The sequence below is a fragment of the Ranitomeya imitator genome, chromosome 3 (genome assembly GCF_032444005.1).
Source record: "Ranitomeya imitator isolate aRanImi1 chromosome 3, aRanImi1.pri, whole genome shotgun sequence".
NCBI lineage: Eukaryota > Metazoa > Chordata > Amphibia > Anura > Dendrobatidae > Ranitomeya > Ranitomeya imitator.
This window is the reverse complement of record NC_091284.1, coordinates 396,961,518-396,977,617: the sequence shown is the minus strand read 5'-3', so window position 1 is coordinate 396,977,617 and position 16,100 is coordinate 396,961,518. Positions and strand designations below refer to the sequence as shown.

Here is a 16,100-nt window from a genome sequence, read left to right as displayed (position 1 = left end):
ATTCTCTTCTGACCCATTTTGCCAAAGGAAAGGAAGTTGCCTAATTAAGCACACCTTATATAGGGTTTTGATGTCATTAGACAACACCCCTCCTCATTAGAGATGCACATCACCTGATTTACTTAATTGGTAGCTGGCTCTCAAGCCTGAACAGCTTGGAGTAGGACAACATGTATAAAAAGTATCGTGATCAAAATACAACTTGCCTAATAATTCTGCACAGTGTAGATATGTTGCTTGACTTCCCTCCCCCATGTGTATAGTGTTTGTGTTACTCAGATGAATGTGGTGGTTTCTGGACATTTATCATGGGTACGCTTTAAGTATATTGGACAGTCCTCGGTACTTTTTGCTTTGGAAAGTTATGATCTGTATAAACAAGTGGTCATTCCAGAACTGAAAATGCAAATTTCCCACAGTGGAGCAGATAATGAAAATGAGAGAACGGATCTGGTTTATCCTTTCTTTAAAGTAGCTTAGTTTAATCGTCGAACCCCCAAGTATATGTTCACGTTTGCTCACAGGATATGATGGATGATGTTTGTCAGGAGCAGTTCTTGGAGTTGTCATATCTGAATGGAGCCCCACCAGAGACTGCACGTGGAGGAAGGGGTGGACCATCGCGTGGTAGAGGATTACCATCGGCTGTATCTGCTACAGCAAGGTAATGTATAATGAATTTACTTTGTGCCTTGATGCAGCTTTTTACCAAAGCTCTTGTTTTGATTACCCACTCCATACAGTGCAGTGAGACGACAATGTAACCTAGTTAGAGAACCTGTCGCCATGAAAATGTTTATTCTACAACCAGCAGATTTCTGTATAGTGAAGAAAAAATCTGTATAACCTGTTTTAGTCATTTACCTCTTTGCTCTTGACGTTTTCGGTACTATGGAATTATTTTTGTACAAATGTGCCCAGAGAGATGGCTGCCTCTGACTGGCCCACTCCCTGGACCCAAAATCCCAGACAGAGCAGAGGATTGCTTGATTAAAACAGTGGTTATACGGAATCTTTTCCCGCAAAACTACGGTATACATGAATCCATTCTGCTCCCCTTGATCTAGAACATGGTGCCTTCAGACAGGACTTCATTTTCCTTGTGACATGTTCCCTTTAAAAAGCCCTCCCATTAACTTTTTTTTTTTCTACCTTAACCTGATTTACAGTAAAAAATCTTCGCATTTTTAACAAAACATATTGAAGATAAAGTTTTATATAAATCAATATGGAACTGAAATGCAGACTCAGCTTGAGTGTGTTCACATCTGAATTGGAGTAATAATTTAGGAATTAAAGCCATTTAATATATAGCTGCCTCCTTTTTAAAGGGACCAAAAGTAATTAAACAACTGTTCCAAAAGGCTGCATAGGATATTCCCTAGTTAATCTATCAATTAAGCAGGTTAAAGGTCTCTGAGTATTTTTTTAGTGCTCGGAGATTTTCTTGCCGCAGCTGAATGATTTACAGCTATTAGCCATCATAAGTACATGTGGGGATTCCCTAGCAACCAGGCAACCCCCACATGTACTTATGCTGGTAGATGTAAATCATTCAGCTGCGGCAAGAAAAACTAAATTTCCGAGCACTAAAAAATACTCGTTACTCGAGATTTCCCGAGCACGCTCGTGTGTCCGAGTATATTTGCTCATCAGAAATAAAATGTAATTTTTATATACGAGTCACTATATAACAGTAATCTGGAAGCACAACTTATGTACTGGGGCCGAGATATTAAGGGTATGTGCACACGATGCAGATTTAGTGCAGAACTGCTGCAGATTTTTCTGCAGCAGAAACGCTGCAGAACTGCACTGTGATCACAGTACAATGTAAATCAATGGGAAAAAAAAAAGCTGTGCAGAAAAATCTGCGCAGAAACGCTGCAGTTTTCAAAGAAGTGCCTGTCACTTCTTTTGTGCAGTTCTGCAGCGTTTCTGCACCCCTCCATAATAGAAATCTGCAGGTGCGTTTTTCGTGCAGATTTGTGCTCAAAAAACGCATCAAAAACGCATAAACGCACCTGCAGATTCTGCCAGGAGATGCAGATTTAGTGCAGAACTGCAGCAGATTTTTCTGCACTAACTCTGCATCGTGTGCACATACCCTAATACTCACCCAAAAGGGTTTTTAACACCTTCATGACCTTGGGATTTTTTCGTTTTTCACTCCCCTCCTTCCCAGAGCCATAACTTTTTTATTTTTCCGTCAATTTGGCCATGTGAGGGCTTATTTTTTGCGGGACAAGTTGTACTTTTGAACGACATCATTGGTTTTAGCATTTCGTGTACTAGAAAACAAGAAACAAATTCCAAGTGCGGTGAAATTGCAAAAAAATGCAGTCCCACACTTGTTTTGTTTGGCTTTTTTGCTATGTTCACTAAATGCTAAAACTGACCTGACATTATGATTCTCCAGGTCAGTACGAGTTCATAGACGCCTAACATGGTTAGGTTATTTTTTACCTAAGTGGTGAAAAAAAATTCCAAACTTTGCTTAAAAAAAAATTGCCCCATTTTCCGATACTCGTAGCGTCTCCATTTTTCATGATCTGGGGTCGGTTGAGGACTTATTTTTTGCGTGCCGAGCTGGCGTTTTTAATGATAGCTTTTGATCGCCCATTATTGCATTTTAAATTGATCGGGCAATTCTGAACGCGGCGATACCAAATATGTGTAGATTTGATTTTTTTTTTTTTTTAATTGATTTATTTTGATTCGGGCGAAAGGGGGGTATTTAAACTTTTATATATTTTTTTCCACTTTTTAACTTTTTTTTTTTTTTTTACTTTTGCCATGCTTCAATAGCCTCCATGGGAGGCTAGAAGCTGGCACAACACGATCGGCTCTGCTACATAGCAGCGATCTGATGTTCACTGCTATGTAGCAGAAAATCAGGTGCTGTGAGCGCCGGCCACAGGGTGGTGCTCACAGCTACCGGTGATCAGTAACCATAGAGGTCTCAAGGACCTCTATGGTTACAATACTGAAGCATCGCCGACCTCCGATCATGTGACGGGGGTCGGCGATGAGCACATTTCTGGCCGCCCGGCCGGATGCGGTATTAAATGCTGCTGTCTGCGTTTGACAGCGGCATTTAACTAGTTAATAGGTGCGGGCAGATCGCGATTCTGCCCGCGCCTATTACAGGCACATGTCAGCTGTTCAAAGCAGCTGACGTGTCCCGGCTTTGATGCGGGCTCACCGCCAGAGCCCGCATCAAAGCGGGGCTTCTGACCTTAAACGTACTATCCCGTCCGAGGTCAGAAAGGGGTTAAAGGAAAAGAAAAGGCAGAATACTCCCAATCATAATCACATCCCATCCTCTCCTGGTATCAGAATCTGCCACTGCGCGCTATGTGAGGATTACTACAAGTCAGTGACTGCAGACTTGTACTAAGCCCCTTTTAACTATTTTGTGTTGTATGCCTGATTTTTATTTATGCCCTTTTAAAACCATTTGTAACTTGTGAATTTTTAATTTTCACGAGTGCCAAAATATATCAGCCTAAATTCATCACAATCCTTTAGTACAATGTCTGAAACTTTGTGATATGTGGAATCATTCCAAAGTTCTTTCCACAGTGACACCTGACATTAACATTTTGGTCGTCAGTAAGCTGGCTTGGGCAGGAGTGTATTACTTTGTTACAGACCACCTAGTAAAATGATGGATTCACTGGTTATGACCAACAAAGACTTTTGCACTGAAAACAGCAAAAACTCATACAAAATCTGAGTAACCAAAGTGGTAGGGATAGAGAAATTGCTTTGTTAAAACCGTGCATAATACCCAAACTATATCATCCTTGGGCATGTCCACTAAACATGTAGCCTCAAAAACCAGCAGCAGGGTACCCCCAAAACAGGAAGCATTTGTAATGAATTTGATTTTGTTTAATTAAATGTTTTTTGTTTTTTATATCATTTTAGAGGCAGAGCTGGTGCAATACGTCCTCTCGTTCCACGAGGGGTTCCAGGTAGAGGAGCCATTGCACGTGGTGCCAGTGTCAGCCGAAGTGTGGCACCTTCAGCTGCAACCAGGGGAGCATCTTCTGCTAGGGCTCGAGCTGCCTCAATTCAGAGGATTTCTCTGCCACCACCTGTACCTGAGTCTTATGATGACTATGTAAGTAGATGACTGAACTGGCACCAACTGTGGCATTTATGCATTATGTAGCAGTGGCTGCTAAAACCATTTTGTAGAGGGGAAGACATGGAACTTGGTACAGAGACTAGTACTTGGTGCAATCTTATATCTGCTACCTTCTTTTGCAGGGCTATGATGATCTCTATGCAGAGCAAAGCTATGATGCTTATGACAGTTACTACAGTCAAAGCCCAGGGTAATTAAGCTTATTACAAGCCAATGACGCTTTTATCATATTTATGCATTAAATGTTATCATTCCTTATTACAAGACCTGTTTTGAAATGAAGATTAAGTTAAATTTTGGTATGTTTAACTAAACATGGCTCCATGAGTTTTGCACAGACAGTCCATGAAGAAGCAGACGCGATTAGCACCGGAGTATAATAAATATATGTTGCACTGGTAAAAAGCTAAAACATGTGCAACACCATATCTGAGATTGAGAAACTATTTGTCACTGGGTTTTTGCTACCCACTGTCTCAGAACAGCATGATGTAGGAGCAGAGACCCTAATGCCATCGCAGTGTATCACTTACTTGTTTCTGCAATTTTGTTTTAAAGCTGTTTTTTCTTCTGCAGCTCTGACTGCTGAGCTCTGTATAACCCCTCCCACACCACTGATTGGCAGCTTTGTGTGCACTGTACATAGGCAGAAAGCTGCCACAGTGGTGTGGGTGTGATAAGATTACATGGCAAAAGGTCAAGTAGTCTACTAGTAATCGGCTGATACAGCAGTGATTTTATAAATCTAGGTGTTGAGTCCCCCCCTCTCTGTAGAGTTGTAAAGCTGCTTGGAAAGTGCATCAATCCCTTAATATATCAAATATCTTGTCTTTCTGTTTAGGGATACAGAGTATTACGACTATGGGCACGGAGAAAGCCTGGAGTCTTATGAATCCTATGGTAAGTCTGGTCACTTGTTTCAAAGATGAATCATCTATTAAAAAGGTAAATAATAAAAAGAAACGCAAAAATACAAACCTTTAGTGTCGCTTGGTTTTTAGGCTACTTTCACACTAGCGTTAACTGCAATCCGTCACAATGCGTCGTTTTGCAGAAAAAAACGCATCCTGCAAAAGTGCTTGCAGGATGCGTTTTTTCCCAATAGACTTGTATTGACGACGCATTGCGACGGATTGCCACACGTCGCTTCCGTCGTGCGACGGATGCGTCGTGCTTTGGCGGACCGTCGGCACAAAAAAAGTTACATGTAACGTTTTTCTCCTGACGGACCGCTTTTTCCGACCGTGCATGCGCGGCCGGAACTCCGCCCCCACCTCCCCGCACCGTACAATGGGGCAGCGGATGTGCCGGAGAAATGCATCCGCTGCCTCCGTTGTGCAATGCGTTAAACGCTAGCGTCGGAATCTCTGCCCGACGCATTGCGACGGGGAGATTCCGACGCTAGTGTGAAAGTAGCCTTACATGTTGTAGTTTTGTCCAGAGAAATGGGGATAACTTTTAAGGACTCAAGTCAGCTGACTTCTGGGGAGGAGGTTTCTTTTTTTGTGTAAAAATTAAATTGAAATGTTTCTGTAAAATTTTCGTAAAATTATGCCAAATCTATTTATTGTAGGACAAGATAATTGGAATGGTTCTCGACCCTCCCTGAAAGTCCCATCTTCTCATGCTGCAAAAGGCAGCGCCTACAGAGACCACCCATACAGACGCTTCTAAGGCTGCTTCTCATCCATTTATTGCTGATATCTTGTGTCCAAGGACTTCCTGTTCCTTATCCCACAACACAAGTAAATTCTCTGTGCTCTGTGACTCCTTTCCTCTCCCCTTCATAGATCCTTAATCTAACCTGATCTCCCTTTCATAGATCTGCTTTTAAAATTGGTGAAAACCAAATATCCATTTAAGGATACTTAAACCCATTTTATTTTCATTGTTAACAAAAACACAAAAGAATAAAAAAAAACCTTTAAAACGTAAATGCTTTTCATGTAACAGGAGTTAAATAGTGTAAGTGTTTTGAAAATGAAGGTTTCTAACAAGTTTAGTGTTAGCTGTAGATTCTGTCCTGAACTAAGCTGCATTTCAATATTCCATTTTTTTATTTTAGCTAAACCGTACCTAGCTGTAATATTGTTTGCTGTTTAAAAAATATAAAAAAAACAAATCCAAGCAGTTGACTTTGTAATTATACTCCACTTTTATGTTATTAAACCTTATGGACAAATCCACTTGTTTTGTCTTAATTCACTTTTACTCAAATAGGGTGTAAAATATAAAGTTTGGAAAAAAAAAAAAACACCATGGCTCATGGCTTTGACCAACGTTGTCTAGCCTTCTGAACTCTTCAGTGTTGTAACCATTGTTTGTTTTTTTATGAAGCTGGTGCAGCGTCCCGAATTCCAAAACTTCTCAGGGACTAATGAGAATTACTGGTCATTTGTTTCTACTAAAGGAAAAAAAAAATCTGCATTAAAAAAAAAAAACAACTTGGTGTAGGAAGACCCATTACCTGTTTTCAATGAATAGTCAGATTCATGTTGTAGCATTTACCTTTATGTTGAAATGAGAAATGTTACTTTGTCACAGTAAATTTAATACCATTTTTGGAGGAATAAATGACTTTTAAATTACCTTCAGCCAAGTGGCATTTAACAGTCCTGATTCCCCCCCCCCCCCCCCCAAAAAAAACAAAAAACAAAAAACTAATAATTTTTTATGGATTTGTCTCCGAACTAAAATGAAGTGTTTTATAGATTAAGATTATTTATAACTAAACATGGATTAAGCCTTGCTGTCATGGCTTAAATGGACGTCCTGGGCTTATTCATCATGAGTGGTGCATCACTGTATCACACACTCGTGCAATGCCAGTCTTACAGAAGTAGGTGCCAAACTCATTAAGGGGTGCACACTAATGAACTTGGAGTGCTGTGCCTGAAATTATACTCTAGTAATTGACTGGAGTAGCATTTCTGGCATACAAACGTTTGCTCAGAATTATCCTGGTGCAGTGATGTCAAATACGCTTTAGACCTTATTCACGCATTTGTTTGAAGAAGCACTCCCATTTTTTTTTTTTGGGTGTTTGTATATGTGCATGTTATATACTAGGTTTAGTAATATACTCCCTACTGCTGCTATCCTATTCCGTTCCTCTTCTGTGATCACTCCTTTTTCAGAAACTTACATTATAAAAGCCACAAGACTTGCATTATGAAAGTCTATGAAGCATCATAACTCTGCTCCATAAACTTCTGGCTCATGCATGGCGAGCTGGCTAGTCTGAATTGTGGTGACTTCATGGAGAAGCGGAGTAGAGCACTGGTAGAGAAGTATAATGCTCGCACTACATAACATGCACATACTCAGTTAAAAAAAAAAAAAAATGGGATTGCTTTAAAGTGTCTTTCAGCACAGAATGACTCTTCAAACAAAAGGTAGGTGCTCTGTACTTCATGGTGGGGCCAATCGTTTAAATACCTCTTCCCACATGCTGGAGCGGTCTCTCAGAGGAAGGGGTTGGAGATAATGGGTCGGTATAGTTAAATTATTGGCCACATCTTTGTGCACCAAGCTGCGGTACTTGGTGTGAAGTCATTCTGTGCTGACTGTTCCTTTTAAAACCATCTGTGTCTTGTATGTGGTTTTCGTGGTCCCATAGACCTTTTTTCATCTGATACTGGAAAACATTGACATGTCAGTGAAAAGGCAGAAACGTGAATAGCACCATAGATTCTAATGAGTAGGTGTTGGACCCTTGGAAGAAACGTCCAACATGGATGTGTGAATGAGGCCTTAGATTGAGAAACATTTTAAAGGGTTTTTCTGCTTCTGCACAGTAAGTGGCGGGGATGAAATCTGACTTTCTGATAGCAGGCCAGGTTGTCCTAAGCTGCCCTATAACTGACACACCACTGGAATCATGGTCTCTGCCCCAATGTAATGCTGTTAAAAGATTAGGTACCAAAATCCTTCCCTTTTTAAGATATCAATTTTCTAATATAATTGTGAGATGAAGGAAATTCATTGTAAGGCCACATTCGCATGCTCAGTATTTTGGTCCGTTATATAATCCTAAACCAGGAGTGGGTGATAAAAACAAGTCACCACTTCAGTATTTATTATTCTTTTCCCCTCTGATTGTTCCTCTCCTGGTTTGGGCTCATAGATTATTATTATTATTATACATTTTTATAGCGCCATTTATTCCATGGCGCTTTACATGTGGATACGGGGCAAATATAGACAAATACATTAAACATGAGCAAATAAGGCACACGGGTACATAAGGAGGGAGGACCCTGCCCGCGAGGGCTCAGTCTGCAGGGGATGGGTGATGAAACACTAGGAGAGGGTAGGGCAGGTTGCGCGGTGGTTCAGTAACTTCAGGATCACTGCAGGCTGTAGGCTTGTCGGAAGAGGTGAGTCTTCAGGTTCTCTTTGAAGGTTTCTATGGTAGGCGAGAGTCTGTGTTGGGGTAGAGAGTTCCAGAGAATGGGGGAAGCACGGGAAGTCTTGGATGCGGTTGTGGGAAGAAGAGATGAGAGGGGAGTAGAGAAGGAGGTCTTGAGAGGATCGGAGGTTGCGTGTAGGTAGGTATCGGGAGACCATGTCACAGATGTATGGAGGAGAAAGGTTGTGGATGGCTTTGTATGTCATTGTGAGGGTTTTGAACTGGAGTCTGGGCGATAGGAAGCCAGTGAAGGGCTTGACATAAGGGAGAGGCTGGGGAATAGCGGGGAGACAGGTAGATTAGTCGGGCAACAGAGTGTATTGGATGGATTGGAGTGGTGCCAGAGTGCTAGAGGGGAGTCCAGAGAGTAGGAGGCTGCAGTAGTCAAGGCGGGAGATAAGGGCATGCACTAGCGTTTTAGCGGTGTCGCGGTCAAGGAAAGCACAGATCCGGGAAATATTTTTGAGTTTGAGACGGCAGGAGGAGGCAAGGGCTTGGATATGTGGCTTGAAAGAGGGCAGAGTCAAGGATCACCCCAAGGCACCGGGCGTGTGGGACTGGGGAAAGTGAGCAGCCATTGACATTGATGGATAGGTCTGGTGGAGGGGTAGAGTGAGATGGGGGAAAGATGCTGATGTAAGTGTCCTCATGCTGCCTTCAGATGGGGAAACCTGAAAAAGCTGAGCTTATTCCCTTTAATGGGGTCAATTGAGGTTTAAATGGAAATTGAGACCTATTAATATTGCTTTCAGTCTATGCCCTTTTATAAATAACTGCGGGTGATATGTACAATTAAAAATGTGTGTAACTGAAAGTGTGTCCTCTGCGGCTCGATAAAAAGCTGTTTATTTTTACAATTCTTTTCCACCTGATGGCATCAGTAGACAATTTATTAAACTTGAAACTCTTTTTGTTAACATACATAAGATGGGCAAAGCGCTGTGCATGACTGACCACAAAGAAAGCTGCTGGTGCATGTGAGATTTGGATACAACATTGAATATATAACCTAATCGGGCATATGGCTTTAGTAGTTTTGCAAAAGGCCTTTTATTGTGCTTTCTATAACACATGGTTCTTAATCTCCTCTTTTAGATCTTAGAGACTAAACGATTCTGTGGAAATATGCATTGCGTTACAATAAACTGACCTTGTTCTTAGTTTTAGTGATTTTAAAAAAGACTGGATCCCGTTGGTAATAATGTTTAAACCTAAAAAGATGGATACTGCTGTCAAACAGGCTCCCCTTATCTAGAAAGAGACCCATGACTTTTCATACTTTGCACCTAAAAATTAAAATCCTATATTATAAGATTTTTTATTTGCCATTTAGTCTTGAAACTATAAAATTTGACATTGTTGCTGGTAGACGGTTAAAATGTAAAAATACCAGACTTAAAATGGATGTCACTATCCATAACTGTTCTAGTTGTTGGCAGCATACTAAATGTAGCGGTACACTGTGGTACCAGATATCACCAGAAAATAACATTTTTCCATATGAAAAGCGCTGTATTCGATTGCTAAACCATACATGCCTTATACCAGGGGTGTCAAACTGCATTCCTCGAGGGCTGCAAACCATGCGTGTTTTCAAGATTTCCTTAGCATTGCACACGGTGCTGCAATCATTGTGTGTAGGTGATTAAATTATCACCTGTGCAGTACAAGGAAATCCTGAAAACATGACCTGTTTGCAGCCCTCCAGGAATGCAGTTTGACACCCCTGCTTATACAGTACCGTAATTCTTGAGTAGAAAAAGGCCATAATATATCATTTTTTTTTTTGCATTTTCTCGATTTTATATAAACTACATAGTGTTGATATCTGGCCCCAGAGACACTTGTAAAATGCTGCTCTTGAAGGGGTATTGTGGTCTCCATAACTCGCCTATGCACTGGAAAGGTGATACATTTTGGCTGAGTGTGGTCCTACTGCCTGGACTCCCCCCGTTTGTCAATGCTGACCCTTGCTGCAAGCCCTGGCAAGAGCAGTTGACTAGGTCAGCGAGTCAATCTCTGTACTCGGCTCTTTGTATCCTTGTTGCCATGGATGTAGAAAGGTGCTGTATTTTCAATTAGAATGGATTTCCATGGTGGGTCCATAACTTATGGCTGCTGGAATACCTCTTTGATTTAGTGACTGGTCCGCTTTAAGGAATGTCACTTTCCATTAATCAGCTTTTTAGTAAAATATACAAAACAATACTTAGTTGTAATGAACTTATTTTTTAAGGCTTTACATATAAATGGTTTTCCCGTTTTTTGAGGTCCGTTCTATCCTTCCAAGGAGTGCTAATTCCTATGGCAGGGTTGATGTTTGGGTGCATGGTGCAAGCCTTGTACATACACACAAAATAGAGAGACAAAATAAACTTGTATTTGTAGTCTAACGGAAAAAAGACTGGACAGTTCCCATGGGCTGTGGACATCGTACAAATGCCAAGGTTCCTTAACCTTTTTAAAGAAAAGAAAAATCCTGCAAGAGACTCAGGATGTGTAAATCATGCTTCGCAAACCAGGTAACAGAATTCCCTAATACTGCTCTCCGCACGTGAATGTATTAAAACAAACGTCCTGTGCATTGTAACTGGGAAACTGCCTAAGAAGGCGATTGTATCAAACTCTGACTATGGCGCTGCTGGTTAAAGTGTACAGGTTGTAAATACTTCGTGTTAATACCCATATAAACTGAAAGCAGATTGAACTTTATGTACAAAAATATCAAAAAGCTTTTAAAAGCCATGTAAATCAAAAACTGTAGATATTTTTTTTTTTTTTTTACATTTAATAGAAGTTGACCTAAAAAGGTTTCCAAGTTGCCTTTAATGCCAATAGCCTTTAAATCTGCTACCTTTTTAATAATCTGCTCAGTTATTTAAAAAAAGCCACCAAAACTCAACCCCCTTGCTCCTATAGTTGTTGCTTGTGTGTTGTGGGACTTTTATTTTATTTTGGGGGGGGAATGGGTGGTAGTATTTTTTTTTTTTATATACTTGAACTGTCCTTTAAAGCTGGCAAATCTGACTTCTCTATCTTGCTTTACAGATGGTGGTTGAAAATGTAAAAGGTTCAGTTTACCAGTAAGTACATCTGAAATGCTGCTATATTGCCTCAATCTGAGCTCTCAAAAACACAAGTATTTCATGCAAAACTAATATTGATTAAATGTGATTTATGAATTTTTTTATTCCTTTAAATTCCTGTCTCATACCCCCCAAACCCTGTATCTCTAACATTTTAAGGGGGTTGTCCACTACTAAAACAACCCATTCTTGATTTAAATATTTGGCTACCAACAAAATAAAGCTTATACACTCCTCCTGTGCTGGTACCATTCCAGTGGTGTCAGCACTTGTCCCAGGGCGTCACTATCCAATCTCCACCTTCATACGAATTGAACATGAAGTAGTCCGGGCTGTGGCTCCTCTCGCTTCCTCTTCATGTTCAATTCGACAGAAGATGGGGGACACTGACGCTGGCACTAATTGGGCTCACGTGTCAACATCACATGGGAGCCCTGGGAGAGCAACTTAACACCACTGGAATGGCTCTGGCATGGGAGGAGAGTAGAAGTTATTTTATTGGGGCATGAGAAGGGGTTGTCCAAGTAGTGGACAACTTCTTTAAAAATGTCTGGTCACAATATATTGATTTGAAAAGAGAAACACACAAGCGCTACCAGACCATGTAGCAGAAAACCACCACTAGAATCCCCTCAACTGCTAAGGTCAATAAGGGGTTGGTGTCGTCCTTATAGAAAAAGAGACAATTGTTAATAATAATAAACTGACAGAGCTTCAGGAGAGAATATCACAGAGCAAACTAAGTGGGTCCAATAAACAAAGAATATATAGACTGGTAGTCGTCCAATAAGACAAATACTAGCCCCAGATGGCACTCCAAGAGAATAGAAGAAAAAAAAGCTTAAGTAGATTTGATGAACAAAAAATGTATATAGTAATGTAGAAGCCGTCCAGTTAACAAATAGATAACTAGCCCCAGATGGTGACAACACTATTGGCACTCAGATCCCCTTTATAATAAGATGGGTAGTGAAGCCCTTACTGTTCAGTGGAGAGTGTCCTGTGTGAGCTGGCAGATATATTGCTGTGAATTGCAGATAACAGTACAGTCATGGACAAAAATTTTGAGAATGAGACAAATATTAATTTTTCCAAAGTCTACTGCTTCATTTTTTCGAATGGCAATTTGCATATACTCCTGAATGTCAGAGTGATCAGCTTAACAGCAATTACTGTACTTGCAAAGTCAATATTTGCCCAGAAAATGAACTTTAACCCCCAAAACACATTTCAACATCATTGCAGTCCTGCCTTAAAAGGAGCAGCTAACATCGTTTTAGTGATTGATCCATTAACACAGGTGTGGGTGTTGGTGAGGACAGGGCTGGCGATCAATCAGTCATGATTAAGTAAGAATGACATCACTGGACACTTTAAAAGGAGGCTGGTGCTTGGTATCATTGTTTCTCTTCAGTTAACCATGGTTATCTCTAAAGAAACACGTGCAGCCATCATTGCACTGCACAAAAATGGCCTAACAGGGAAGAGTATCGCAGCTACAAAGATTGCACCTCAGTCAACAATCTATCGCATCATCAAGAACTTCAAGGAGAGAGCTTCCATTGTTGTCAAAAAGGCTCCAGGGCACCCAAGAAAGACCAGCAAGCGCCAGGACCGTATCTTAAAACTGTTTCAGCTGCGGGATCGGACTACCAGCAGTGCCGAGCTTGCTCCGGAATGGCAGCAGGCTGGTGAGTGCTTCTGCACGCACTGAAGCGGAGACTCTTTGCTGCCCTCCTTGAAACCAGGCATTGCTCAAAGAAGCGACTTCTCTCCAGAAAAAACATCAGGGACTGATATTCTGCAAAAGGTACAAAGAGTGGACTGCTGAGGACTGGGGCAAAGTCATTTTCTCTGATAAATCGCCTTTTCGATTGTTTGGGACATCTGGAAAACAGCTTATTCGGAGAAGAGGTGAGCGCTACCACCAGTCTTGTCTCATGCCAACTGTAAAGCATCCTGAAACCATTCATGTGTGGGGTTGCTTCTCAGCCAAGGGAATCGGCTCACTCGCAGTCTTGCCTAAAAACACAGCCATGAATAAAGAATGGTACCAGAATGTCCTCCAAGAGCAACTTCTCCCAACTGTCCAAGAGCAGTTTGGCGCCCAACAATGCCTTTTCCAGCATGAAGGAGCACCTTGCCATAAAGCAAAGGTGATGACTAAATGGCTCATGAAACAAAACAGAGATTTTGGGTCCATGGCCTGGAAACTCCCCAGATCTTAATCCCATTGAGAACTTGTGGTCAATCAAGAGACGGGTGGACAAACAAAAACCAACAAATTCTGGCAAAATGCAAGCATTGATTATGCAAGAATGGACTGCTATCAGTCAGGATTTGGTCCAGAAGTTGATTGAGAGCATGCCAGGGAGAATTGCAGAGGTCTTGAAGAAGGGTCAACACTGCAAATATTGACTTGCTGCATTAACTCATTCTAACTGTCAATATAACCTATTGGTACTCATAATATGATTGCAATTATATTTCTGTATGTGATATAAACATCAGACAAACACTAATAAAAACCAGAGGGCAGCAGATCATGTGAAAATATAATTTTGGTGTCATTCTCAAACATTGTGGCCATGACTGTAGAGTAGGACAGCAAATTAATCAGACCAGGAAACTGACCAACATGTTTCAAAGGCAGAGCTGCCTTCTTCCTCAGGGAAGTCACTTTCACAGCTTAACCTGGCTCTGTCAGTTTCCTGGCTCTTGTGCTGCCCAGAAGTTAGTGTGACTTCACATGCTCAGGGAGCTTGCTGGTTTTACTTTCACTTTCACAGACATCCAGGGAAAAGCTGCAGGCTGGAGCTTAACCTGGCTCTGTCTGATTAATTTGCTGTCCTACTCTACTGTTATCTGCATCTGTATTTTTTTTTTTCTTTTCTATTACCTCTTGGAGTGCCATCTGGGGCTAGTATTTCTTATTGGATGGCTATCAGTCTCTATATATTCTTTGTTTATTGGACCCACTTGGTTTGCTCCAGAGTGTATTGATTTGTTGGTAACCTCAGTTTGATTACAGCAGGCACATCACCCCACCCCCCAACTGACCAGCGGTTTCATCAGGTGAATATAAACACTTGGAAGGAAACACTGCACAAGTTCATTCAATGTGGTTTTTTGTTTTCTCCTTCTGGCTTAAATAAGTTTGTTCTCGGTTGCTTGAATTAAGATTTGTTCACAAGCTACTTAACAAGGCTTGGACAAAGTGGAGATTCTATAGTGGAATAACTTGTCGCCAAGACCCCGCAACTGAATGGTTGGATTCATGTGAGAACCAATGACAGAATAATTTGTAGGTGGAGAATTTTTAAAAATACTTTGAAAGCTATATGGGCTACAAGGTGAAAATAAGTATCTTAATAGACTATCCCTAGGGCTGTGGAGTCAGTAGGCCAAACTTCCAATTCCTCAATTTCTGACACCACTTCCAACTCCCAATTCCACAGCCCTGCATGTGCCGTCCTGTTTTTTTTTTTTTTTTTTTTTTGGGGGGGGCCTTGGGGGGCATTGACTTGCATTGGTGTCTCGTCCGATGTACAGCCACTTGCAGCATATTGCGTTATTTCTTCTCGGTACGATTACAGCTGAGGAAAAAAAATCAGATGAGAACTGACTCTGAAAAACATTGGTGCGAGTGTAATGCACTCACAGAATTAATATGCAAGTGGGAACGCTGCTGTACACTGTATTATGCTGAAGAATTGTAAGTGATTTGCCATATTGTATTGTCACTCCATAGCCTCTGCTGATAGAAGTTTGCTTTCTCTTTAGGTGCGACAAGGTGGACACCAACAGAAGTGTTTCCCTCCTTTTGTCTTTAGAGCCTTGAGGAAACCTGCAACTTGCATCATTTTTAAGAGACATTCACTAAACACACATGGCTTCTAAAATGATTGTGCAGATTTAATACGAATATCACTTCATGGCCACTTTCTAATTCCTCTCCTTTTGTATGTTGTCAAACTATAGCCATGTATGTCATACTGTCTGTAGATTCATGTAATATGAATCATTACGCAAACATGGCTTTCAAAGCATTTTTTATATTTTGTATGTCAATCTAGAATGCTGAAATAAAAATATACATCAGCGCTTTGTCTGAACTCTTCAATATTCGGTTTACATTTCCGATACATAAAAGACAGGTGGCCCGCAAATGGTGGTGGGGGGAGTTCTGTTGGTTTAATGTAAATATTCAGGTAAGATCAACTCGCTCCCAAAGACCCAGTATGTCGGCATTATATTGTCCGCCCACTGACTTCAGTAGGCACTATGAAGCCTTGGTAGGCTTTAGGAAAATTATACATATTTTAGGATTGCTTGTGTCCTGGTAGCATACACCTCATTTGTCTAAGACACCTTTCTATTAAAAAGGATTGACCATGGTTAACAAATCCCTTGAACACTTTCAATCATTGAATATACTGCTACATCT

At 40.9% G+C, this 16,100-nt stretch overlaps 1 protein-coding gene across 4 annotated transcripts in view; it reads left to right on the top strand.

The window, feature by feature from the left end:
- KHDRBS1 (KH RNA binding domain containing, signal transduction associated 1) overlaps window positions 1–15,756 on the top strand; it is a 32,777-nt gene extending 17,021 nt beyond the window's left edge. The window contains exons 5-11 of one of the 4 annotated variants that reach the window (XR_011319287.1): window positions 525–664; window positions 3,934–4,129; window positions 4,279–4,346; window positions 4,998–5,056; window positions 5,730–5,901; window positions 11,616–11,650; window positions 15,437–15,756. Coding sequence is in view for 2 of the 4 variants with exons in the window: in XM_069757021.1 (XP_069613122.1) it covers window positions 525–664; window positions 3,934–4,129; window positions 4,279–4,346; window positions 4,998–5,056; window positions 5,730–5,830 (564 nt within the window). In the remaining 2 variants the exon portion in view is untranslated. Of the gene's footprint in view, window positions 1–524; window positions 665–3,933; window positions 4,130–4,278; window positions 4,347–4,997; window positions 5,057–5,729; window positions 6,343–11,615; window positions 11,651–15,436 lie in introns of those variants that run through there. The other 3 variants (XR_011319288.1, XM_069757022.1, XM_069757021.1) reach the window with 3 other exon arrangements.
- Window positions 15,757–16,100: the final 344 nt, after the last annotated feature.